The 27,174-nt window shown below is 42.3% G+C and overlaps 1 protein-coding gene across 1 annotated transcript in view; it reads left to right on the plus strand.

The window, feature by feature from the left end:
* Nucleotides 1-10,130, plus strand: part of CCDC93 (coiled-coil domain containing 93) — a 49,154-nt gene extending 39,024 nt beyond the window's left edge. The window contains exons 16-23 of the mRNA XM_056861261.1: nt 1,249-1,320; nt 3,113-3,184; nt 3,467-3,575; nt 5,233-5,315; nt 8,124-8,161; nt 8,452-8,536; nt 9,337-9,450; nt 10,056-10,130. Of these exons, the coding sequence (XP_056717239.1) occupies nt 1,249-1,320; nt 3,113-3,184; nt 3,467-3,575; nt 5,233-5,315; nt 8,124-8,161; nt 8,452-8,536; nt 9,337-9,450; nt 10,056-10,109 (627 nt within the window). The 3' untranslated portion in view covers nt 10,110-10,130. The remainder of the gene's footprint in view (nt 1-1,248; nt 1,321-3,112; nt 3,185-3,466; nt 3,576-5,232; nt 5,316-8,123; nt 8,162-8,451; nt 8,537-9,336; nt 9,451-10,055) is intronic.
* Nucleotides 10,131-27,174: the final 17,044 nt, after the last annotated feature.

Consider the following 27,174-nt stretch of genomic DNA (forward strand, 5'->3'; position numbering starts at 1 on the left):
GTGTCCTTCCAAGGGGAAGCAGGCGAACAAGCCTGAACTTGCCCTGTCGGCTCTGTAGCTTGACACACAAGATAGATACTAGGAGACTCCTTTTGTCTCTGGCTATACAGCAGTGTTCCATCCCTTCGCACTTGCCCCTGTCCTGTACACCTTGCCAGGCATACCAGGGTGGCCTAGGGCTGTGAGGATGCCACAACACATCTGCTTTCCGTGCAAAAGGCTGCAGGTGTCGTTCCTGGTACCTACAGTTAAAAGGATCAAGCACGAATGTGGTCCTTTCCTAAGGACCTTTTCAGCTGAAAGCTTGGAGAGTTATTGCCCGTTGGAATAGAGTCGACAATACATACATATGTACGTACATGGTCATGGTAACAGGAGGAAAAAGCTACATGGGTCACCTGAATTGCATGGTTTGTTCCCATGGCAGTGGTCTCAGGTGGAGCAGTGGTGTAGGAGGCTGCTAACCATGCAGTGATTGACACATTCCTCTGTTATCAGTGCAGTGTGGTGCCCCAAACACTGTTGCCAAGGTAACGTATGCATCAGGCTTAAATCTTAATTAGTGGGTTCCTGTTGTGCAGATGGCATGCTAGGCACCTTGGAAATGTGAGAAAAATCAGATATGATAATTATCATCTTCTGAAAAGGACATTAGGAAGAGGCAGGAGGAAAAACATGAAATGTCAAGCTGTGAATGAGTCAAAAATACACAATGAATGTTCAGCCCCTGTAATTATCATTTGGGGGCTGGGGGTGACTACTGTATATTGCTGGCAACTAGTGTTCATTCTTGCTTTGGGAGCAATGAAGCCAAGCGTTACTTCCCCCAAAGCATCTTATGGAATGAACTGAAGTTGTGCAGGAGTGTCGTTTGGCTTTTGGCTGCTGCAGTTATGGTAGCACTGGAGGGTTGCTGTTGGTGTCAGTATACTGGCATTTCAGAGCTTGATGCTCTTTCTTCAGCCCGTTCCACATTCATTTGCATAAGAAATAGACTCTCTCCCTCCCTCCCCAGGTATGAGGCCGTTGACAATAGGGCATGCTACTTTACGTAATGAAGAACCTACTTTGCTTCTGCTGCCCTAAGAGCAGAATGTCACAATTTGTTATTGGAGCGTTTTTTCCCCCCTTGCCAGTGTCTCAGGCTTCTTTCTAATGCATAATTTATGAAAGGGATACAGCTCTGGCTTCCGTTTCTGTAAAAAGCAAGGGGGCTTGCTGATGTTTTTTTTTTCTTGTTCTTTAAAGGAAGAGATGGCACGCCTCCAGCAAAACATTGGAAGTTTGAAAGCCGAAGCAGCTGAAAATGGCGAGGAGAAGGTACACAGCTGAGATTTGAGCCCTCTTATTGTGGGACTATGAAATCTTTCTTCCCTTATTAGTTAAAATTGTAAAACATGCATTTTCCCCTTGCCCCATTTCAGAGTGTCCTGCTAATTTAACATCTTTTTTTTTAACTTTTCTTCCTGCTACCTTGTTAGCTGAAAATATACGAAGAGCCTCTGAGGCAGTCCTCCAAAGGCACACTTCCATTTAAATTTATTCATCACACGGGTTAATATTTGAATACTGGAGTGGGTACAAACTACCCATGTGCCACATCCATTCTGAATATAGTACGTCTTGTTTACAGTGCCTTTGTTTGTAAAACACCTAGAGTCAGGGGTGTGAACCTTTTCTCTGGTAGACAGTGCTACTTATTTTAAGGAAACAAGGATTAAATCACTCATGGCATGGCTTTTGCAATTGATGTGGCATATGTGAATCTCATTCTACAGTATTTGTAATGAACCTGGTGCATGAGGAACAGTGTGAGTCTGGAGTGTTCATTAAAGAGGAGTCCCTTCTCCTACACCTGTCCTACACCTCTGCATGAACATCACAAAAGTCAGGTTACCTCTGTCCACTATGGAGAAAAAGACTACATCCAGTCCAGGAAGGAGAGCAAAGCAGAATCCTTAGGACAGTTTTCTCATAACTTTGTTGAAGACGGTCATCCTTGTATGGAATATGATCCTGTATAGAAGGCCTGTAGGAGCCCCGTGGCGCAGAGTGTTAAGCTGCAGTACTGCAGTCAAAAGCTCTGCTCGCGACCTGAGTTCGATCCCGACGGAAGTCGGTTTCAGGTAGCCGGCTCAAGGTTGACTCAGCCTTCCATCCTTCCGAGGTCGGAGAAATGAGTACCCAGCTTGCTGGGGGTAAAGGGAAGATGACTGGGGAAGGCACTGGCAAACCACTCCGTAAATAAAAGTCTGCCTTGGAAACGTCGAGATGTGATGTCACCCCATGGGTCAGGAATGACCCGGTGCTTGCACAGGGGACCTTTACCTTTTTTTTATAGAAGGCCTGTATGTGAATCTCATTCTACAGTATTTGTAATGAACCTGGTGCATGAGGAACAGTGTGAGTCTGGAGTGTTCATTAAAGAGGAGTCCATTCTCCTACACCTGTCCTACACCTCTGTTCTACACCTTCCAGTCTCCTTTGTGCTTTTAACATCTGTACAAGACGTAGAAATGGCCCAGAACATGGCGGCAAGCATGGTGCTCGAAGTTGGGAATCCATTTCCTTAATTGTGAAGGACCTCAACTGGTTCCCAGTTTGTTTCTGAATGCTAGATTGCCTGGAACCAAGGTATCTTAACCATGGCTTGATCCCAGTATGAGCCTTCCTTTCTGTTAAAATAATTTGCTGATGCCCTCTTCCATGTCCTTCAGAGATTAGGTGGGTGGCTAGTACCAGGGAGTGAGACAGGGTCTTTTATACAATTGCCACTTAGTTATGGAACCCCCACTCCACTCAAATTCTCTGAGCACTTATGCTATCCTCATTCAGGTAGCGTGGACACTCTGGTATTCTTCCATTCTCTAACATATGGATCTGTGTTGGCATTTTCATATTAACATGAGCATGTTGTATTGTATGACATTTGCTTGGTTATATTGTTTAACCTAATTGGCTATGATTTAATTCCATTTGTATGCTTCCCCTCTAGTCAAATACGTTCCAATGATGTACTAAATATAGTCCATGTGTTAATCAAAATTTGGTTTATGATTATCATAATTGATTTTTGATTAAGATGCATTAAAAAAATTCTTTCATGTGTTAGGAACCTACTAAAATTATAGACCAGCAATACAAAGCAGAGAGAGAGAAGCTGCAGAAGATCCGACTTCTTCTGGTAAGTTTTCCAAACATAACTGTTTGGAAATGTGTGTTCTAAATGCATACCTGTCCTGTGCAGTAGGATTTCTGATATGCAAACGTTCTTTGTGATGAACTATTTGAAGTGTAAATGTCATTTTCCAAGTAATCATATGAAAATGTTACATTCAGCGATAGCTGCGGGATTGTGCAGGTGTGGGGGGGGAGGCGTTGTAGATTTTGAGTCTGCTATCAGATTGTTCCTGAATGTCAGTCTATTAAAAGGAAATCTAGTTTTCTTTTTAAAAACTTCCTTCAGGCCCGACGAAACAGAGAAATAGCCATTTTGCAACGCAAAATTGATGAGGTACCCAGCAGAGCTGAGTTAACCCAGTACCAGAAGAGATTTATTGAACTTTACGGTCAGGGTATGTATATCAATCGGAAGTATATTCCTCACAGCTAAGCAGTGGAAATGAGTGATCGTGCTATAAACCCATGGAGCATAACAGCGCCTTGCTAATGTTGTTGTATTGATGGCTTTTTGAAATTCACGTCATGTGCCTCCACTTGCAAGGTTTTACAGAACACCTTTGAAAATTCCCTTGGGGCTGGAGATTTGATGCTTGCCTCACTAAACCTCTTATAGTGTCGTCCTAAGCAGTGTTTCACCCTTCTCAGTCTATTGTCTTCAACAGAATGATGTGCATAACTGTTTAGGATTTTACTTGTAAACCCTAGTTCCCCATGTGGTTTCCATCCACTTTTTTTCCATTTTGACTTCTGTTCCAGGGATGGACGATTTGCAGCTCTCATGGTTGCCCCATTGTACTGTTGTGCCGATCCCAAATTCTCACTTAGATCCTGGGGGGGGGGGGGTTTGGGGGGGAGTGGCAATTTTGTATGGCAAAAATCTGTTCTGAACAAGTTGCTTCCGTCACTGCTGCTATGCCTGATGGGATTTGTTACTAATAGAGAGTAATCACGTTTTTGGATTTTGAGATAAAACCATGTCATCTTTTTCCCATTTACATGATTACATGGAGATACTTTATTAGCCAAAGCAAGTAGATCGTATTCTACTGTTTAGACTGCTCAGTATCCTTAATGGCTATAAAGAGGATTGGGTATCAAAAACTGCATTACCTCTGTTTAGATAGACTGTGACTGTCATGGTCTTACTACCTCAGCAGTGCTTAATATAATGAACAGATGATTTAGGTGTTTTACCTTTTCGTCTGTCTGATCTGTACTAAACGAGCATTGCAAATCATTTAGAATAACCACTTTTGCTTTACAAGAAGAGATTCTGTCACTTCAGTAAAATTATGTGAACCACAATTCACGGCATGTTGATCTTGCATTAAAGATATATTGCCTGGCTTTTGTAGGCTGACTGAAAGTACTTGGAACGTGATTGTTGTGGGGGGGTAGCAGCTCACTGGCAGAGCACATGCTTTGCAAGCAAAAGATCCTAAATTCAGTTCCCGGGCATCTCAAGTTTGACAGCTTGGGTTAGAGGGTGCTGGGAAAGCCCTTTTCTGCCTTGATACTCTGGAGCCCTGCTGGAGTAGATAACGTTGAGCGAAATGGATCACTGGTATAAGGCAGCTCATACATGCATATGTTCTCTTTTTTTCTCCTTTACCCTCTTAGAACCAAGTTGATAGCTTACAGAATCTTGGCAAAACTTATTCCTACACTGGCTAAGGATCCAACGGGGCCCACAAACTTCACAGAACTTTGATTTGCATTTAAAGTAGATATGATGGGTGGCTGTAAATTTGAGTGACAAAGTGGTGCTAGGGCATGTGGCTTAACCCTTCCCCCTAAAGAGAGAGATAAAAGAGAGAAGATGGATCTTTCTTGCTTATAGTGAGATCCATCGCTAGATCACTCAGTATTTAAATTTTATATAAATTCCTGACAAAATCAGCTTTATTCTACCATTGACTATTAAATGTAGGAGAGAGGCTTGCATTAACCATGTTCAAAGTATGCTCATTTGGAGGTATTTTAGGCCCTCTTTATCTTGATTTGTTCTGTTGTAGTTTTATTACACTTTTTTTTTTAATTTGTTTGCAGTATCAGCGACTCACAAAGAAACCAAGCAATTCTTTACTCTCTATAACACGCTGGATGATAAGAAGGTGTATTTAGAAAAAGAGGTAGGCTACTGGTCATGGGGTTTTGTCTGACAAGAATATCTTTCTCATATAACTTTGCTTTATGGCATCCTGGATGGTAAAAGCATAGTAATTTGAGAACCTGTTGTGTTTTTAGTGGTAACTTTTTAGCGTAACTTTTTAGTTGTTGTTTTAAAAGAAAGGTTTCAGCTCTTATGACTATAGCTTGAATGCTATACCTTCTTTCCATTTGTGGTGTTTCACTGCAGAGCAATTCTTGCGCTAAGCACTTTTCAGCTTGTGGAAGGATATCGGTCTTGGCAAGAACCGACGTGTCTAGTGCAAGCAGGACATGTGCTCTGCAGTGATGGACCACCCGCGCAATGGACTGAGAGGAATGAGGTCCCAAGCCTGTGACGGAGTGTGTTTTCTATTTTTGACGAAACCTTAGGAAGCCACAGTGATGGTGCAGCTGAGATTTCATCTGTGGCTTCCTAAGGTTTCGTCAAAAATAGAAAACACACTCCGTCACAGGCTTGGGACCTCATTCCTCTCAGTCCATTGCGCGGGTGGTCCATCACTGCAGAGCACATGTCCTGCTTGCACTAGACACGTCGGTTTCTGTTCTGCAGAGAGTCTGGTACACTGCTGGTGGTCCATACATGCTGAGCAGTAGGAAACAATAAAAGCCACACACACAAAATAAAACGTTTAGGCTAAAGAGCCAGCGTGGTGTAGTGGTTGAGTGGCAGACTCTAATCTGGAGTGCCAGGTTTGTTTCCCCACTCCTCCACATGAAGCCTGCTGGGTGACCTTGGGCTAGTCACAGTTCTCTCAGAACTCTCCCAGCCCCACCTACCTCACAAAGTGTATGTTGTGGGTAGAGGAAGGAAAGGTGATTGTAAGCCGCTCCTCCTTAAGGTAGAGAAAAGTGGGGTTTAAAAACCAACTCTTCTGCTTCTAAATATTCATGAGGTTTCTGATATTTAAAGATTTGTGGACAGGGCTGGTTCCAGGTTTGGGGCAGCCCTGGGCAGAAACTGCACGGCCCCCTCCAATGCCAAGTACCAGGCCCCCTTCTTGCTTATCTGCCCGTGTGCTCCATGTGCCTATGGGCCTTCCCTTGTCCATTCACAAGCTCTCCCACTGCCTGTGTGCCCTTTCCCCAGTAGTGCTGGGCAGAAGGTGCAGCTGGGAGTGCCACTGCCATTGGCCACCAGGTGCTCCTCTGCTGTGTGGACCACCTACATGCCCTTTTCTGGCAGTGCCAGGCAGTTGGGGCCATGGGTGAAAATGCACTCGCCAGCAGGCAGGGTAAGGGCATTCATGTGAGCGTCAGCAGCAACGGGCCCTGGCAGCTGCCCCACCTCAGGGAATGCTGACGCCGGCCCTGACTGTGGATAACGTTTGGGGAAACCAAGCTTCATTTTAAATGTTACGTTGGCATCACTTTGCAGGGCCTTTGAGCCATGTGCTATAAATTAGTTACACAACAATTTAGCATGAATAGCATAACTTTTGTCTCTCTCTCTACAGGTGAGTTTTTACAGGTGAAATTATGTCTCTCTCTTGCTACGTGAGATGAGAGCCAAGTCTGATGTAAACTTGATGTTCTTTGATATGAAAGAACGATTATTTTTGTAACACACATGGCTTTTTTCTTTAGTTGAGAAGCTACGACAGCACTGTAAATCTAATTGAAAGTTATCCTTACAGAATTGAGTGGTGCTGCACAGCACCTCCATGAGCTTTGGGGATGGGGCAAAGGTTGGACATGCCCACCTGATGCATCGCTCTGTCTGGGTGAAAACCCAAATGTGACATCAGCATATTGTGCAATGCCAGTTCTCCTCCCAACCTGGAGACAAGGGCAGGTGGGAAGGCTGGACCGGCGGGGGATTTCTCACCTGAAGTGTGCAAATGGCAAGAATACATATAAGTAGCACTCCCATTAATTTGAAATTTTTGTTCCAGTTATCGTAATTTGTTTCAAGCCATTTTGCTAAATGAGAGAACACCTCTTAATAATTATACTGATCCAAAAATGCATAATAGGAGCCAGCGTGGTGAAGAGCGGTGGGACTCCAATCTGGAAAACTGGGTTTGATTCCCCACTCCTCCACATGAAGCCTGCTGGCTGACCTTGGGCCAGTCCCAGTTCTCTCTGAACTCTCTCAGCTCACCAGAGGCAGGCAAAGGCAAAACCACCTCTGAATGTCTCTTGCCTTGAAAACCCTATGGGGTCACCGTAAGTCGGCTGTGGCTTGACGGCACACACACTCACGCAAACATACATATGTATTCTATGGCAAAAGAAAAAGAACTTAATGCGTACATAATTGATTAGGATGTACATAATTTATAAACTTAGCCAGTACTTCACAAGTAGTGCTACACAGTACTTTTCTGGGTCAGTTTCAAAAGCACGTTCTAAATATCAGATTTTTTTATGGCAAGTATTCCAAATTTCTTACCAACACATTGTGCATAATGCTGTGTATGTACAAGCACTTTTAAATAGCACACCTCTGATACACACATAATCATCACTTGACAACTGAAAGCACCATCAAGAGAGAACATCCATGTGTGAATAAGCCATCAAAAGATCTAAAATCACAAAAAGTGGTTTCCCATTACCCAGTATGGTCTCAACCACAGAAAATTTTGAAGTTTACTTCTCACATTCAACAGTCAGCCAAGTGCTTAAACAACCTAGTGATGAGAAATGTATAGTCATGTGTAAACGAGTACATAACTGCTAATCCAACTCTATTGCTTGCGTTTCCTAGATTAGATTTTACAGACACTTAGCATGGAAGCTTTGCAATCATTTTTTTTCTTTTCCAGGTTAACTTGCTGAATTCAATTCATGACAATTTCCAGCAGTAAGTAGTCCTTCTTTTCCTTTCAGAAAAAGCTCGTGCTTGCTTAATTGTCTGTAGCACATGAGTGCTTGGTGTACCCTGTGAAGATAAAGTGCATGGCGTGTTCAAGAACCGAATCTTCATTCAGCCTTTATTTTAACACATACACACAGTTTTAAATTTGGCATTTGAAAGGTCCAGCCTTGTTTGCAAGGGACGTTTTGAAAATCGTACATGCAGCCTAAAGCATGGAGGATGCAGCTTACTCTGTTGCCTGACTTCTCTCCCATTGCTGTCCATTTGTCTTTCAGAGCCATGGCTTCTTCCACTGCTCGAGAGCAGTTTTTGCGGCAGATGGAACAGATTGTAGAAGGAATTAAGCAGAATCGAATGAAGGTCAGATGATTTTTCCTCGGCAGAAGCCTGGCATTTTAAAAAAAAAATCTTTAGTAGTAGTTAGACGGTGCAAATTAACTGAGTAACAGGTATTTATTTTCATTCTGTGTCTTGCAACACCATTCTCTTTTTTTTCCACATATGAACTTTCCATAAAATTCTAGCAGCGTGAATAGAACAAGATTATTAGGGTGGACAGACCTTTTAGACACATGTTCTGATCCCTGAAAATAAATGCCTTGGGACGCAGTGCATATGTTCAAGCCATTTCCCTCGCACTGTGCCTTCACCTGTGAGGAGTGTGTTCCAAACTGCTTATCTAGAGGCATTGCTGTGCATAATTTCCTCACACCACTTCTCTACTACGTTCTTCATCCATTCACAGGCAGGTTTCCCTCAGAGAGGTCAGGAATAGCCATCGTTAAATGGCGGTAAATACATGACCTAGTATTGTAGTTCATAGCTGAGAGATGTTTGATAGAACCAAGAGGAAACCTCTTCCTAAAACCTGAAGAACTCACATTGCCATTTCAGGCAGACAGATATTGGGTTCCTTCCACACTAGAAAACTTGCACTGCTTGGTCTTCCTTGGTTTTCCTTTCTGCAATCACATGGAAGCAGAATTAAAAGTGATTCCTCACACCACTTCACATAGTGCTATATTTATCAGTAGAAGTATGGATTTGTGGCAATATGAAACTGCTCTTTTTCTAAAGGTTTAGTTAGTGTCCACAGGAAGACCTTGTTTAGATGCTATGCATTACATGGTACCTTAGTCCTTTACCATCATTATCAACAGATGGAGAAGAAGAAACAAGAAAACAAAATGAGACGAGACCAGTTAAATGATGAATACCTGGAGCTACTAGAGAAACAAAGGCTTTACTTCAAAACAGTGAAAGAATTTAAAGAGGTAAGAGAGTATAGCTGTCGTAGTGATAAAAGTTTATATAGAAAATCTGAGCTGGTGTAGCAGCATGGCTAAGAAAACTAAGCTATAATCTGGTAGGATGCTTGTTCAGCTCAACCAGACTTGGTGGGTTTTAGACAAGCCATCCTGTCTCGTCTTCAGTCCCCCATCTGCAATATGTGGATAATAATACTGGTGTACTTTACAGGGTTGTTGTATAAATTAGTATAGTGGTTTTTCTTGCACAAGAACATGTTGCTAACTCCTGCACCGGACTGATTTAAGGGTGGAATTTTGTTATATGTTGTTGAACTGTAATGGACTGAACTGTCGTAACTGAAGGATAACCAGTCGGGGGGAGATAAATAAGGCTCCTTTTCAGATATTCACTATATTTTTAAGGTGAGGTCTAATTCCACCTACTTTCCAGCGTATGCCCCAGTGAACTGAGCAGCCTAAATAGCCTATCGGCTGTTTCCTTTTGCTTTATTTTCTTGTTATGACCGTCTCCACAATTTCTGTGTGAGAGGCAGCTGTTCCTTGCCTTACTGTTTACCCTGGATGTCTCCTTGTTTAACGTCAAAAACTCCATCTGTTTGTATCAACAGGAATGCCGCAGAAACGAAATGCTTTTGTCAAAATTAAAAGCCAAGCAGTCTTGAAGAACTACAGCCAGTGACATTTGTATGATGAGTGTTTTGTATGTGTTCATTTTTGACCTATTCAGTGGCTAAAATTAGACAATTAACCTATAAAGATATAATACGATAGAGCAAAAAGGAAATATTGCCCTGTTTGTTTGTTGTGCAGAAAGACTACAATGACTCAAGAATGGCATTCTTTCCTATTTTGATGTACCTCTGCACCGGTCAACATTTCAAGAAAAAATTACATGCATTACAAATTGTGCATATTGTTTTAAACAAGGAAGAATAAACAGACATGCAGTAAACAGAGTACTGAACTTATGTGACTAAGATTACCTTGATGAAGAATGTATTTTCCGTTTCGTAAGAAGCAAAGCATATTGATCATTTTATATATATTATAATACTGAAAGCGTTTTAGACAATAAAAATCTGAACCTTGTGGCTAGCTGTGATTAAAACAGGAACGGTGGTTTGCTGAATTCCCTGTAGAGTTTTATAGGTCAGGAGCCTGTAAATCTGCATAGAAACTACTGCAGCACAAACTGCATGGTCAGGTATTTCTTCAGAATGTAAATTATTTCTCCATTTGCTTTGGAAATAATTCATTTATGAGCGTGGGCCTGGAAGGCAATTCAAGTTCCTGCCCTCTAGGCGTCTGCAATGATAGCTTCAAGAAATGCAAATGCCTTGGCTAAATTCATATGCCCTCACTACAGAAGTTAGCAGTGAGAACATCCTATAACGATAATCAGCTTTCACCCACTAGTTCACTGTTAAGAAAATGATTATATTCCACTGTAGTGCTAAATAAAACAGCGCCTTCCAGGAGGAAAAGGGGTGTTAACCCTCTCCGTGATGCTTTCTCCAGCCATGCATGCCACATCAGATCAAGAGGAGCTTTTTCAGGTCAACATAGTAGGAAGGGGCTAGAAAAGCACTATTATAGGTATAGTCCTTTCAGGTCTATGCCTACGTAACTGTTTACCTTCTGTCTGGATAAATCTGACTTTTCCCATCCATCTCTGCACATGGAGGACTGGGGTGTTAATGTAACCTAAATTCTGTGAACACCATCACCTGTTTCTTGGTTCTTGTAGGTTATCCGGGCTGTGTAACCGTGGTCTTGGAATTTTCTTTCCTGACATTTCGCCAGCAACTGTGGCAGGCATCTTCAGAGTAGTAACACTGAAGGACAGTGTCTCTCAGTGTCAAGGGTGTAGGAAGAGTAATATACAGTCAGAAAGGGGTTGGGTTTGAGCTGAGTATTGTCCTGCAAAAGTATTGTCCTGTAAGTATCAAGATAATGTGCTAATGAGGGTATGGTATGTTACTATGGAACCATTGTATCCTGAAGTGATCTGTTAATGTGTGTAATCCAAAACTAATCTGTATGGCTATTGTTGAATGTTGTCTTTGTCTGGAGGTTTTTCAGGGCAGGAAGCCAAGCCTTATTCATCACCTGTATTTACAATGCCATATAAAGTTATTCTGCTGTGCTTTACAAACACTTTCAAACAACAAGAGATAACTAGTAATTAGACCTTGTGCAAGTTGGGTACAATCTAAAATGACTGAATATCAGTGGATTTTAGAAAAGATGGTTCAGTGGCCAAGAGGGAGCCGTGTTCACTGTAACTTGTAAACAGTGTCTGTGTACAGTGTACACCATTTTTTTAAACGCATGGAATCTCATATTTATGTTTGGTGCATATGCAGCCGAATGTGTGAATTAAACCCCACATTTATCCAGGCACTAGTCCTTGGTTTCATTTGTAAAGTGAACATATGTTGGCTCTTTCTTACAAACAGGCGTATGCACGTACATGCCACACTGTAACATATGAACAGGGAGTAAGCAATCCTGAACATTCACTTGTTAGACCACAAATTCATCAAACTGTTCCAAACCAGATATTTTACATAGCTGAACACCTGCAAACTCACACTCTGCAAACAACATGAAGAATACTTTTACCTGAACTATAATGAAGCAAGAAATGTTTTTCTAAGACTTTTATTTGTATATGGCCCTGTTATTTACCGTCTGGTGTTCTGCTGTACTTCAGATGTACTGCAAATAAGATTCCTGTTACCGCCACAACTGCATACTAGCAAATTAATCACTTGCCACACGTGGCAAAACTGTTAGTACAGTCTAACATTTCCTAACAAGCACATATCATGTCAAAGGCTTTTAAATGTGTCTGATTTTGACTCTTAAATTCTCTGCTTCTCAACTTTGCATAATACTGTTGCCAATGCTTGTGACGGATGCCAGGGTCCAGATTCCTGCCTCTGCTTGGCAATGGAAGTTTCTATTGAGCTGCGTTTCTGTGCTGCCTCCGCAGTCTTCTTTATTATTGCTTAATTCCAACAAGTGGGTAATGCTCTCTTCAACATTTCACTGATGCATAATGCCTGTGCTAAATCAGGACAGAACAATACAAAATGTGAACGTCTTCGTTTCTGACAAGTGTTTTTTTTTTTTTTAATCTTGGTCTCCCAAAAAGGTTCTTGAATGCATTGTTGTAATTTTTGTTAAATGCTGTGTAAATAAGAGGATCGAAGAAAGAATTGGAGTAGCCAAGCCAGAGGAAGATGCCTTTCCAGACCGGTGCGATGGTGCAGGAACAGAGGGGGATTATTAGTTCTGTGACAAAGAAGGGAATCCAACAAAGCACAAACACACCAATTAAAATGCCAACCATCATAGCTGCCTTCTTCTCTTTCTGTTCCCTCCATCTTTCTCCTTCAGTCTGGAAAGTGACAGACGCGTGACGAGCTGTAAACACCATCTGGGGCTGATGAGAAGTTTCTTTCACCTCAACACAAAAGCAAACAGGAATTTTTACTGTTTAGTTTAAGGATTTTTTTTTTAAGACAACAAATTCTGGGGATGAACTCAAATAATAGACTTGCCCAAGGACTGATGGGAAGTTATATAAATCATAGAGTTGGAAGGGACCACCAGGGTCATCTAGTCCAACGCCCTGCACAATACAGGAAATTCACAACTACCTTCCCCTCCCCCACACCCCCAGTGGCCCATACTTCATGCCCAGATGATGGCCAAGATGCCCTCCCTCTCATGATCTGCCTAAGGTCAGCATGGTTCAAAATCCAAGTAATACAAAAATAGGAGATAGCATTGTGCAAGCTTTCCAGCTCACCAGAGCTCTTCATCAGGCTTGACATTACAAAGTTTTAAAGATAGAAGGAAGAGTCCTCAGGCCATGATCTTGAGGTCTGATCTTAAGACACTCTGTGACATGTCAGCAGGCATTTCACTTTGTTGCTGAGGTTTAGAGATACCAAAAAGGTCTAGGAGGCTGCATTCAGTCAGTGCCTCTGATTCTTTGTTCTCTCAATGAAATCCAATTAGTTGCAATGCATTGTGATTAAACAACTTCAGCTTTACAATTCAGCTGTCTTTGAGGACAGCTAAAGCGTTTCCAGTACAGGAGATAGACCTGAATTCCATCTTTTGCAAGCCCGTTTTATTATCTGTATAACGCCCCTTCTGCAAGATGCAAAGTATTTCCCGCATTATACAGGTGCCAAAGACAATGGACCGCTTAAGAACCCCCCCCCCCCACAATGTCAGTTCTCTCCATGACTGCTGCATGCAGGTGAAGGGAGCCTGTATGTATCTATTGGAAGCAGGCAGAGTCAGGAACACGTGGAGAACTACATACTGCTTTGTATATTACAAGCTACATCCACTTGTCAAAAAACAGGAGGGGTGCAAAAACACTGAGAATTAAAATTCCAGGATTTTAAGGAGCAGAGCAGGAAGCACTGTGAGACAATGTGGCAGGAAACAAGTGAATTTGAGAAAGAGGAGGCCAATACACAGAAACCGCTGCATGATTTAAACCTGTAATCTGCTACACATGTTCACAAGGAAAGCATCTCTGTACAAAGCAGCTCTATGGGAATAAACGTATCGTTTATTGAGATGACAGGAAACAGATCAATTAAAACCACCGACAGTTTCTCATGGCATCCTAAGCAAGTCTGCTCAGTCCTTAAGAGGGCATGGCTACATTGTCAGTGGCAAGATTTGTTTCAGCCCTTATATCCCCCAAACATTAGATATATGCTGCTCAAGATCAATGGATCAAGGCGCTTCTAAGGGATAAAGGAAAGGATGGCACTGTTCATCACAGTGACTGTAGCCAGTATAAGAAAGAGTGGCACAGATAAGTCTTATCCAAAGTTATTAACCATGATATCTTAATCGTAACTCTAAGAAGCAGCATCATGTTGAATACCAGTGCTGAAGACATACAAAAGGATTTCAATTCTGCTTGAAGTCTTGTTGGAGGCATCTAATGGTCACAGCCGAAAACAAGATAGAAGAGAAGAAGAGGAGGAGGAAGAGGAGGAGGAAGAAGAGTTGGTTTTTATATGCCGACTTTCTCTGCCACTTAAGGGAGAATAAAACCGGCTTACAATCACCTTCCCTCCCCCTCCCCACAACAGACACCCTGTGAGGTAGGTGGGGCTGAGTGTGACTAGCCCAAGGTCACTCAGCCGGCTTCATGTGTAGGAGTGGGGAAACAAATCCAGTTCACCAGATTAGCCTCCGCCGCTCATGTGGAGGAGTGGGGAATCAAACCCGGTTCTCCAGATCAGACTCCACCGCTCCAAGGTCTTAACCACTACACCATGCTGGCTTACATGGCCTCAGTCCTGATCCAGCAAGGTTGTTATGTTTAAGGTGACTTATGAAATAATTCCTGCAAACTGTTATCTCATTATTCCTCAATTCCATATTCCTTATGAGATTATAAAAGTACCTGCTGGTGAATCAGTCAAGTTATGGACCTGACAATACAACTGAAAGGCTCTTCTCTTTACTCCAAAGCGAGGGATCACTTTTCCAGACCAGCTCACACAGAATACCTGCATTTGACACAATAATTCAACCCAATGTCAAAACATGCCACAAACAGAATGCAGGGGGAAAGGTGTACAAAGGCTAGAAATTACTTGTCAATACGATTATGATTCTGTGAATTTAGGCAGATCATGAGAGGGCTGGCAGGAAGGGATGAGTCAATGCTTGGCTCTCGTGGCCCTTTCTTAAATGACCAGGGTAATGCTGATTGCTACTTTGGGGTCAGAAAAGAATTTCCCTACAGGCCAGATTGGTCAGGGATTATTGAGGGGTTTTTTTTTTCTTCATTTGAGCATAGAGCAGGAGTCACTGGGGGTATGGGGGAAAGGGTAGTTGTGAATTTTCTGTGTTGTGCAGGGGGTTGGACTAGATGACCCTTGAGTACCTTCCAGCTCTATGTTTCTATGATACATACCATTTACTTTTTTGAAATCTTGGACAGAAAATAGGGAAAAGATCCCCAACACAGGTTACAATAAGACTGGCAAAAGGAGAAAAAAGGAATACTTGACTCATCTCCCAAATACATAGGGCAAAAAGTAGAAGCTGGAATATAATTATGTTATTTTACATCAATTTAGGTAGCTTACAAAAATAAAAGCACAATATGTATATGCATGTTTACATTAAAAACTGGCTTTTTTTTTTTTTTGGCCTTTGCATTCACTCTATCACATCAGCTGTCCAGTGTCTACGTTTATGTCTTCCTCTGTTTAAGCCTCCCTCTGCCACCCGTCTCCATCCTGCAGCTATCCAACTACTGCAAACATTGGCTGATTATATCTAAATTTTCTGTCTATTTTCAAGATACAGACATTCAGACCTACTTTCTTTCCAGCTTCTAATAGAAGTAAGGGTTCCCTGATTCAAAAGGTATGACTTCCAGGCGGTTTTGCACCTATTTTATAAAATTAAGAAATCTTTCTGCCTCTGTTTGCCCATGTCTCTGGCTTCTTCCCGGCTCTCTGTGCCTTTCCATTCTCAGTGTTCAGTACTGAGTTTCTAAAGGGAGAGTTGCCTGTCTACAAGGCAGCATAGAAGCTTCACATATAAATCAGGAGCTGGTTCGGGGTAACCTGAGGACGCTTTAAGTGAAAACCCTCTACATGTGAAGACATAGAGATGCCCTCTACCAGTTGGACCACTAGTAGGGTTGCCAAACTCCAGCTGCTAGCTGGAGATCTCCTGCTATTACAACTGAACTCCAGCCATAGAGATCAGTTCACCTGGAGAAAATGGTCACTTCAGAAGGTGGATTCCATGGCATTATACCCCCATTGAAATCCTTCCCCTCCCCAAACTCTGCCCTCCTCAGGCTCTGCCCTGAAAATCTCCAGGTATTTCCCAACCCAGAGCTGTCTATCAAGGTCAGTATTGCCTACTCTGACTGGCAGCAGTACTCCAGAGTCTCATGCAGAGATTTCCTTTACAGGTGCTCGGCATTATTAAAATGCATGTCTGACACCCAGTTGCTGGGCTAAGCCCGACTCCAAATCAAACTCTGTTCAGCCATTCCTCACAGAGCAGCGCTCCATCATTCGATTTTCCTGGCAACCACACCTTCTGTCTCTTGCGCCCTCTGCACATGCTCTAAGGCCAAAAACGCATGGAAGGTTTTGCCTTGGATTTGCCGCTCTCTAGATGCACATTTTTCTGATCTGGATTCCCAAAACTCTGCATGGGGGCTTATTGTTGAGTTTTGAGAACTCAGATGGGGAAAATGTGCATCTAGAGAGTGGCAAATCCAAGGCAAACCCTCCCATGCATAAATTGCCTTAGGCCATTTATGCATGGGAGGTTTTGCCTTGGATTTGCCGCTCTCCAGATGCACATTTTCCCCATCCGATTTTTCAGAACTCTGCATGGGGGCTTATTGGGGGTTACCGCATTATGTATTCCCAGCAATGTATTAAGAGTTTGAAAAGATTATAAAAAAATACTGCTTGCACTCTCTATATATTCCCAGCAATGTATTAAGAGTTTAAAAATATTATAAAAAAATACTGTTTGCACTCTCTATGTATTCCCAGCGATGTATTAAGAGTCCGAAATTGTTATAAAAAATACTGTTCGCACTTTGTTTGGCCCCTTTCGCTGGGAAGACGTCTTCCAACCACTTTTTTAGCCGGGGCATCCAAAAACCCTTTCAACGCGATGTTTTTTATAACATTTTCACACTCTTTAATACATCGCCGGGAATCCATAATGCAGTAACCCCCACTGTTGAGTTTTGAGGATTGGGATGGGGAAAGCGCGCGTGCAAAGAGCGCCAAGTGCAAGGCAAAACCTCCCGTGCATCAATGGCCTCATCCATAATCCAACAACCCCCACTGTTGAGTTTTGAGGACTGGGATGGGGAAAGCGCGCGTGCAAAGAGCGGCAAGTGCAAGGCAAAACCTCCCGCGCATCAATGGCCTCATCCATAATCCAACAACCCCCACTGTTGAGTTTTGAGGATTGGGATGGGGAAAGCGCGCGTGCAAAGAGCGCCAAGTGCAAGGCAAAACCTCCCACGCATCAATGGCCTCATCCATAATCCAACAACCCCCACTGTTGAGTTTTGGGGATTGGGATGGGGAAAACGTGCATGCAAAGAGCGGCAAGTGCAAGGCAAAACCTGCCGCGCATCAATGGCCTCATACATAATCCAACAACCCCCACTGTTGAGTTTTGAGGACTGGGATGGGGAAAACACGCGTGCAAAGAGTGGCAAGTGCAAGGCAAAACCTGCCGCGCATCAATGGCCTCATCCATAATCCAACAACCCCCATTGTTGAGTTTTGAGGATTGGGATGGGGGAAACGCGCATGAAAAAAGAGCGGCAAGTGCAAGGCAAAACCTGCCGCGCATCAATGGCCTCATCCATAATGCAGTAACCCCCATTGCTGAGTTTTGGGGATTGGGATGGGGAAAACGCGCATGAAAAAAGAGCGGCAAGTGCAAGGCATCAATGGCCTGATCCATAATGCAGTAACCCCCACTGTTGAGTTTTGGGGATGGGGATGGGGAAAGCGCGCGTGCAAAGAGCGGCAAGTGCAAGGCCAAACCTGCCGCGCATCAATGGCCTGAGCCTCCCCCCGCCCCCGCTTTACCTGGCCCAGTTCCGGCAGGGGCAAGACAGCGCTCCTCCTGCTGCGGCCCCCGAGGCGCAACTTGGCCGCCCGGTAGATCTTGCAGCGGACGAAGAGCAGCACGCCGAGGGGCAGGTAGAAGGCGCCGCAGCCAATGACTGGCGGAGGGCGTGGCCCAGCAGCCTCTCCGCCACGCCCTGCCACGGGGGTGGCGGCCAGGGGAGAGTGGCGGGGGGGCTTGGGGAAAGTCCTGCGCTCCGGAATCCCAGGCGGGACCCCCCGTGCGTAAAGGGCGCCGTTTACGCACGGGAGGTCGCGCCTTGGGTTGGCCGCTCTCTCGCTGCGCGTTTTCCCCATCCGGATTCTCCAAACTGTGCGCGGGGGCTGATTGTGCGGGGACCGGCCGCGCGCTCCCTCGCCTGGAAAAGTCGCTCCCTCGGTTACAAAAATGTGTGAGTGTGCAATGATGTCAAGACTATCCACAATGCTACATCACGGATCACATGAAGAACACAAACGAAAATGGCAATATTTTGATGACAAATATGGTAGAGCGTCAGTATATATTTTAGATAATATTGTTAAGATATTGGCGATTGTTTTTAGTAATAGATTAAAAGGTAATATAAGAGACATTCGATTACAAAAATGTGTGCATGTGCATTGATGTCAAGACTATCCACCATGCTACATCATGGATCGCATGAAGAACACAAACAATGGCAATATTTTGATGATAAATATGATAGAGCATAAGTATATATTTTAGATAATATTGTTAAGATATTTGGCGATTGTTTTTATTAATAGATTAAAAAGTAATATAAGAGACATTTGAGTACAAAAATGTATGAATGTGCAATGATGTCAAGACTATCCACCATGCTACATCATGGATCGCATGAAGAACACAAATAAGAATGGCAATATTTTGATGACAAATATGATACAGCATAAGTATATATTGTAGATAATATTGTTAAGATATTGGCGATTGTTTTTAGTAATAGATTAAAAGGTAATATAAGAGACATTCGATTACAAAAATGTATGAATGTCCATTGATGTCAAGACTATCCACCATGCTACATCATGGATCGCATGAAGAACACAAACAATGGCAATATTTTGATGACAAATATGATAGAGCATAAGTATATATTTTAGATAATATTGTTAAGATATTGGCGATTGTTTTTAGTAATAGATTAAAAGGTAATATAAGAGACATTCGATTACAAAAATGTATGAATGTGCATTGATGTCAGGACTATCCACCGTGCTACATCATGGATCGCATGAAGGACACAAACAATGGCAATATTTTGATGACAAATATGATAGAGCATAAATATATATTTTAGATAATTGTTAAGATATTGGCGATTGTTTTTAGTAATAGATTAAAAGGTAATATAAGAGACATTCAATTACAAAAATGTATGAATGTGCAATGATGTCAAGACTATCCACCGTGCTACATCATGAATCGCATGAAGAACACAAACAAGAATGGCAATATTTTTATGACAAATATGATAGAGCATAAGTATATATTGTAGATAATATTGTTAAGATATTGGCGATTGTTTTTAATAATAGATTAAAAGGTAATATAAGAGACATTATAAACAATATTAGAAAATTGGAAAGATGTAATAGAAGACTTTCTATTCCTTGGCTCCACCATCAACCAAAAGGGAGACTGCAGCCAAGAAATCAGAAGGAGATTGAGACTGGGAAGGGCAGCCATGTAGGAGCTAGAAAAGATTCTGAAGTGTAAGGATGTGTCACTGGCCACCAAGACTAGATTAATTCATGCCATCGTATTCCCTATTACTATGTATGGGTGTGAAAGCTGGGCAGTGAAGAAAGCTGATAGGAAGAAGATAGATTCCTTTGAAATGTGGTGTTGGAGGAGAGTGTTACGGATTCCGTGGACTGCCAAAAAAACCAAATCAGTGGGTTATAGATCAAATCAAGCCTGAACTGACCCTAGAAGCTAAAATGACTAAACTGAGGCTATCGTATTTTGGTCACGTCATGAGACGACAAGAGTCACTGGAAAAGACAGTCATGCTAGGAAAAGTTGAGGGCAGCAGGAAAAGAGGAAGACCCAACATGAGATGGATTGACTCAATAAAGGAAGCCACAGCCTTCAATTTGCAAGATCTGAGCAAGGCTGTCAAAGATAGGACATTTTGGAGGACTTTCATTCATAGGGTCGCCATGAGTCGGAAGCGACTTGACGGCACTTAACACAACACAATACTAATAAACCAAAAGTAAGATTATGATAGATATAATGATATCGAATGTCTGTACGCCGGTGCAATAGAAATGTCAGTGTATATAATCAAACTATCCCTTTCCCTGTTTTCCTTTTCCCATACCTTGTAATAAAAAAAAAAAAAAAATTTAAAGAAAGGAAAAGTTGCTCCCTCCGTCGCCACGTGCGGTTGCGTGCGAGCTTTCCAGCGGGCCGGGGAGCGGGACCATCTGCGGCGTTTACTCATCCATTCCCAGCCGTTTCTGCGTGGGAGGTGTAGCCTTGGGCTTGCCACTCTCTAGCTGCACATTTTTCCCATTCGGATTCTCAAAGCTGCAAAACAAGCCCCCGTGCAGAATTCTGAGAATTCAGATGGGGAAAACGTGCGTTTAGAGAGCGGCAAATCCAAGGCAAAACCTCCCCTGCATCAATGGCACGATCCGCCTCGGGCGCTGCGCATGGGAAGGCGGTAAAGACATAAATGGCAAGATATTGTCGAAGGCTTTCATGGTCAGAGTTCATTGGTTCTTGTAAGGTTATCCAGGCTGTCCTTCAGTGACCCTGTCCTTCACTGTTACTCCTCTGAAGATGCCTGCCACAGCTGCTGGCGAAACGTCAGGAAAGAAAATACCAAGCCCAAGGTCACACAGCCCGGATAACCTACAAGAACCAATAAATGGCAAGCCTTTCCCGTTAATGCACGGGAGGTTTTACCTTGGGTTTGCCTCTCTCTAAATCACTGGTTCCCAACCTGGGGTCCATGGACCCAGGGGTCCACGAGAACTAAATTAAGGTCCGCGAAACAAAGTTATAAACCCATAATAAATTAATATTTTCAAAAGTTCTCTATTATAATATATATATATTCAAATATTATTCTAATTTTAATGTTTAACTAACAGTTATGATTAAAGTTTATTTTCAAATTCTCGGAATTTTTATTTTGAACCTTGGGGTCTCTGCACCGAACAAAAAAGTCCTAGTGGTCCCTGGTCAAAAAAAGGTTGGGAACCACTGCTCTAAATGCACGTTTCCCCCATCTGAATTCTCAGAACTCTGCACGGGGGCTTGTTCTGCAGTTTTGAGAATTCGGATGGGGAACATGTGCAGCTGGAGAGAGGCAAACCCAAGGCAAAACCTCTCGTGCAGAAACAGCTTTAGGAAAAAGCAACCGAATTAAGCAGGGTGCCTTTTTCTTTTCTTTTTTTGAAAGCAACGGAATGATCAGCTCCAAAACGGCTGGCTTTCCAAAGGCTGCGCGGGCTCCCCCTTCGCTTCCTCACGCCGCGTTGGCGCTTGTGGAAGCCTCGATTCTGGAGAAAAGTCGAAGCAGGGCGGGTCTCCGCCTGCGTTCCTTCGCGTGTGCTACTTGGCCCGCTAGTCGTTCTGAGGGTGGCGGCGCTCCTGGGTCCTTAGCGGGGGCAACTTATGCAGGCACGGAAATGCAGTGGTACGAAAACTTTTGGCCAGTTGGATTTCTTCCTATGCACTATTTCAGAACTTAGAAGAGGAAGAAAAGGCGAGAACTGGAGATGAAAACCAAGCGAATCATTTTTGTGTTTGTTTTTGCCTGTCCTGAATCCGCTGCAAGTTAGTGTCATTGTATGACCCCTAAATTCTAATAATCGGGGTTAATAATACTCAAAAACTAAAACTGACCACTTATAGGCCATTTATTCGTGGGAGGTTTTGCCTTGGATTTGCCTCTCTCTAGATGCACATTTTCCCCATCTGAGTTCTCAAAACTCCAAAATAAGCCCCCATGCAGAGTTTTGAGAATTTGGATGGGGAAAATATGCATCTACAGAGCAGCAAATCCAAGGCAAAACCTCCCATGCATAAATGGCCTTAGTCTGCTCATTGGAGCGGTGGACTCTGATTTGGAGAACTGAGTCTGATTCCCCACTCCTCCACATAAAGCCAGCTGGGTGACCTTGGGCTAGTCACATTCTCTCAACCTCACAGGGTGTCTGTTGTGGGGAGGGGGAGGGAAGGTGATTGTAAGCCGGTTTGATTCTCCCTTAAGTGGTAGAGAAAGTCAGCATATAAAAACCAACTCTTCTTTTTCCATACCACGCATAAACCTCTATTTAAAATAATCTCATTGACTTCAGTTTAGCTTTCAATTGGGCTGTAAACATTTTTTAAAAAATAAAACAAAATCTCAATCCGTATGTGGTGTAGCAGTGCAACTCTAAACAATTACACTTCTAAAACCATTTAAGTCAATGGGCTTGAATGGTGGAACTCTGTCTAGGATTGCATTGCAGAGTTTGAAAAACTTGGAATCAAATCCTGATTCTTCTGTTAACTTTGTATAGTGCTCTTGGGCCAATCACTTCAGCCTGGCTTGCTTTACAAGGTTGTTGTGAAGACACAATGGGGGCAGGTGTGAGCATGTATACCACCCTGAGCTCCTTGATAAACTACAATATGTAGACCAGGGGCCCCAACATGATGCCAGGGGGTGTTGAAACCTGGTGCCTGCCAAGTGGCTGGTGTCAGGTAGGGATCTTGCCTACAATAGCTTCTGATTGGCCACTGGAGATCTATTTGACTGTGCAGAATAAAATTATGTTGCTTTTACTGGTCTGATTGACTGTACTAATAAATTTGATTGATTTGATGTTGCTTTGGCATCAACTGCCACCACAGGGTTGGTTTTATTCTCACTCTCTTCTTGTCCAGTATATGTTTAAATTACTCCTCTCATACACTTGAACTTCCTCTGGGTGTGTGGTTGGCTCCACCTTTTGTAGCAGCCGTGTTGTGGTTGGCTCCACTTTCTGCAGCAGCCTTTCGTGGTTATGCCTACCACCCTGTGTCAGAATTCCAAAGATTCCCACTGGCTCAGAAAAGGTTGGGGACCTCTGATATAGACTATGTAAAAGTCATGGAATCATGGTGACATTAAATAGTCCCACTTTGTTCAGTATCATTTCATGGTGCCTCTTATTTCCATATTTTTCTTTCTTACAAAAAAAAAGTGGCAAATGCGTATCTGGGCTGTACAACTTCAGGCTGTGGATGTTGGCTCTAGGGTTGTGTATATCAATATACCCGAATCGAAAATAAACCCCAAATTAGCAGTTTCAGCAATATTCAAGTTTCAATTTTACTGAATTCCAGAACCTGGGAATCTTCCCAAAGCCGAATAGGCGATGCCCGAAAAAGCCGAATAGGTATTCAGTTTTTTCCGGCTTCAGTTTTCCCCAGGTTTTTCCCTATGGGAATTTTTTAATGGGCTTTGGGGAGGCATTTTTTGAGGTAGAGTTCCCAGATTTTCAGGGTAGTTTCAAGGGACTCTCCTTGCATGAGCCCCAAAGTTTAGTAACGTTTGGGACAGGAGTAGCCCCCGTTCCCCATAGAAAAACATTGTAAACTTTACCATTCATTTCTATGGAGGAGGGGTGGTGACCTGAACCCCATAAAGTCGGACCCCCTTACCCAATCTTCACCAAACTTTGGTGTTCATGCAAGGAGAGTCCCTTGAAGCTGCCCTGAAAAATTGAGAACCCTGCCTACAAAAATGCCCCCACAGGAGCTTCAAAAAATCCCCATAGACTATAACGGACCCGATTTTTTCCCCTGTAAACCCAAAAATAAAGCCCTTTACTGGTATAGGTATTCAAGCTTATTCCAGGTTTACTGAAAAAAAATATGGCCCAATAAACCCGACCCAAAATTTACCAACTTTTTTTTTTGCACAACTGATCCTTACCCGCAGATGCTAGGGATCAAACCTGGGATCTACTTGAAAAATAGATGCATTGCCATGGAGCCATGACCTCTAGGGTTGCCAACTCCTGCTATTACATCTGATCTCCAGCCGATAGAGAATAGTTCACCTGGAGAAAATGGCCGCTTTGGCAATTAGACTCTATGGCATTGAGGTCCCTCCCCTCCCCAAATCCTGCCTTCATAGGCTCTGCCCCAAAAACCTCCCACTAGTGCTGAAGAGGGACCTGGCAACCCTAATGACTTCTATCCTTTCTGGGGTTTTGTTTCCTTTTTTTTTTTTTTTTTTTTTTTTTTTTACATTTGAGGATCTTTTTCTATCTATGGAAAAACATTGAATCATACCTGCAATTTTGAATGGAACATCCCAGACAAAAAGTTCGTTGCTCATTTGCCGTTTGTGTAAATTATACCATAATCACATTATACCAGTGCTATAATTTCACAAAGTATTGCAGAGAAATTCCTTTAATGAATATTTTGATTCACAAACATGTTCTTCGATAAGGTCCTTGAATTTATTATCTCAGTGGCTAACATTTGCTTTCCTTGATTAAAATAGTTTGTGAAGCATCCAGATGATAAGCATGTTAAAAACGTGAGCTCCATGTACGTGCGTATACATACACAAAGGCGGAAATTAAAGAAGCTGGTTTTGACGGGAACTTTTTTTTAAAAAAATTATTTTTAAAAAAACCAGAAAAAAAACAAGGGAACCCCCCCCCCTCAAAATCCAGCAAGTAAATAGAGGTTTTTTTTTTTTTTAAAGACAAAAATATAACAACAGTGGTGGCAGATCTACACACACGTTTTTATAAAAGTTTTCCAAATATCCAAAAATAAGTCTATATACAATAGTTTATATATGCCATGAGTTCAAATACTGATAGACTTCTAAGGCCCTCAGTCCACTGATTTACAGGAGGTGGGCATTTATCTTTCCAGTGTTGTAATAAGTCTTTTAGCTGCAGTAAGGGCACAGAGGGTCCATTTTCATTGCCCATTGGTCAGTCTCCAAGAGACATGCAGATCGATTAAAAGCATCCTCAATAATCAATGAATTGGACAGGAATTTAAGGAAATAATATCCCATGCCCTAGGTTCTTGTTCATGGAATAAGTGACTATTGTAGAAGATTTCTTGGTGATGTTACCAGTTTCTTCTGGAGATCCCCAGGTCTTTTTTGTTTGGGAAGATTTATTTTGTGCTTTAGGGGAATGTGTGTTATATGTTTTATTGTGTGTGTGTGCGCACACACACACACACATTCTTTATATTTTTTAAAAAATCATATTTTAATAAAAAATATTTATGGGGATGGTCTGTAAGATGGAATACAACAGCAGTGCCCCTTGGGAACATATCAGTAGTAGCATATAGAAGAAGGGAGAGATGGCCCTGCACAGAGTGCTAGCGCTTTGGATTTAGCAGGCTTCATATGGGTGGGTTGAAGTAATTGTATTTATAGGGGTGGTCACTATGCTCTCCTTCTCTCCCCCTCCCTTCCTCTCTCCTGTCTGTTTTTCTCTCTTGAGAGGCCATCTTACCTTATATTGCTATCATTTATCCCTCCATAACAACTGCTCCATTGTGTTTGAGAAAGTTACCTTTATCATCTTTGATAATCATTCTGCATGTTGTTATGGCAACCCCTTACAGCACCTCTAGAGCAAAGCTGCAATTCTGAAAAAGAAAAGATAGATTTAGATGAAGAAGGCAAAGAGCCTCCAGATTTTTGTAAATTATAAGTAATGGAAAAGCAATTGCTCTACTAAATAGAAGTGGAGGGAAAATAAAAAGCGGGTAGACCTTGCTTCTACACAGCAATTGTGAAGGCTTTCTTTTTCTTTTTTGTTAAAGCATCCCCCTTCATTACATTTGCAATTACCACCTTGTAAAATTATATATTACGGCTTGAATTTACTTTTTCTTCATGGCTGCTGAAGCCATAATCTCTATGATATAGCCACATTTCAATTTCCTGTCTGTCCCAAGAAGCCTAGTGCCTTGGCAACTGATATCATCATCTTTTTCATTACCTTTTATCATTCGTTTTGTTGCAAGGCAAGAAATGCTGGGATGACGAGCAAATGCAGAACAGCGTAAGCGTCGCTTCTTTGGAACCCATGTTTCCCAAGATGAAGAGAAAAGGCCTGATACCGATAGCATTGATGCACGAACACGTGAAAAACCGGAGTCTTCTTGCAGAACTCTTCTTTGAGTTTGTAGCAAAGAATGTGCACATGGAGGAAGGGCAAAAGCAAGGAAAGCTGAGATCATAAAATAATGGCATATGCTCTGTTGGAAAAAACTGAGGGTCAAAATCATTAACTGAATTGATTAAAAGTTACATTGGTGTGGAAAAGTAGTCTGAAACGTTGGTATTTACCACCTAGTTTACAAACTGGAGAGATTAGTTTTCATTATTTCCTTGCTGGTTCATCTCTTGCCTTTTCGTGTGAAAGCAAAAAAAAAATCTCACATATCTATTAGCAAAAGAAGCTGAGACTTCTGGGATCATGCTAGGATGAAAGCATGCCGTTTGTCAACCCTAATGCATACCTCTACATTTCAGCTCTTAAGAATCTCTGTACTCTGTTGGCTTCTTTTTAATAATAATTTACAGATGTTCTGAATTAATGACTTCTTTGATTATGGTTTAGCTAGGATAGCAACCTATGGAAGAACAGGCTAAGTTTTAAAAATTATGCCATAGTAATATCGAATGCCTAATAAATTCATTTGTATGTTCCTAGTTTGTTTTTTTTCATTCAGTGGACACTGCTTTGACTTGCCACAACTTGCATGTATTTACAGAGAAGGCAAAAGAGTTACCCCATGGCCTTTATTGCTTTTATACAACTCCAAGTTGATATAAACCTAATACTTGTCAGGTTAGTAAAAAGGAAGTTCTATGCTGATTTTGTGCTTTCTTAAATTATTCCTTGTACCAGGGTAAAAAAAAAAAAGGTAAAGGTCCCCTGTGCAAGCACCGGGTTATTCCTGACCCATGGGGGGATGCCACATCCCGACATTTACTAGGCAGACTTTGCTTACGGGGTGGTTTGCCAGTTCCTTCCCCAGTCATCTTCCCTT

Source organism: Euleptes europaea, chromosome 15 (assembly GCF_029931775.1).
Source record: "Euleptes europaea isolate rEulEur1 chromosome 15, rEulEur1.hap1, whole genome shotgun sequence".
Taxonomy (NCBI): domain Eukaryota; kingdom Metazoa; phylum Chordata; class Lepidosauria; order Squamata; family Sphaerodactylidae; genus Euleptes; species Euleptes europaea.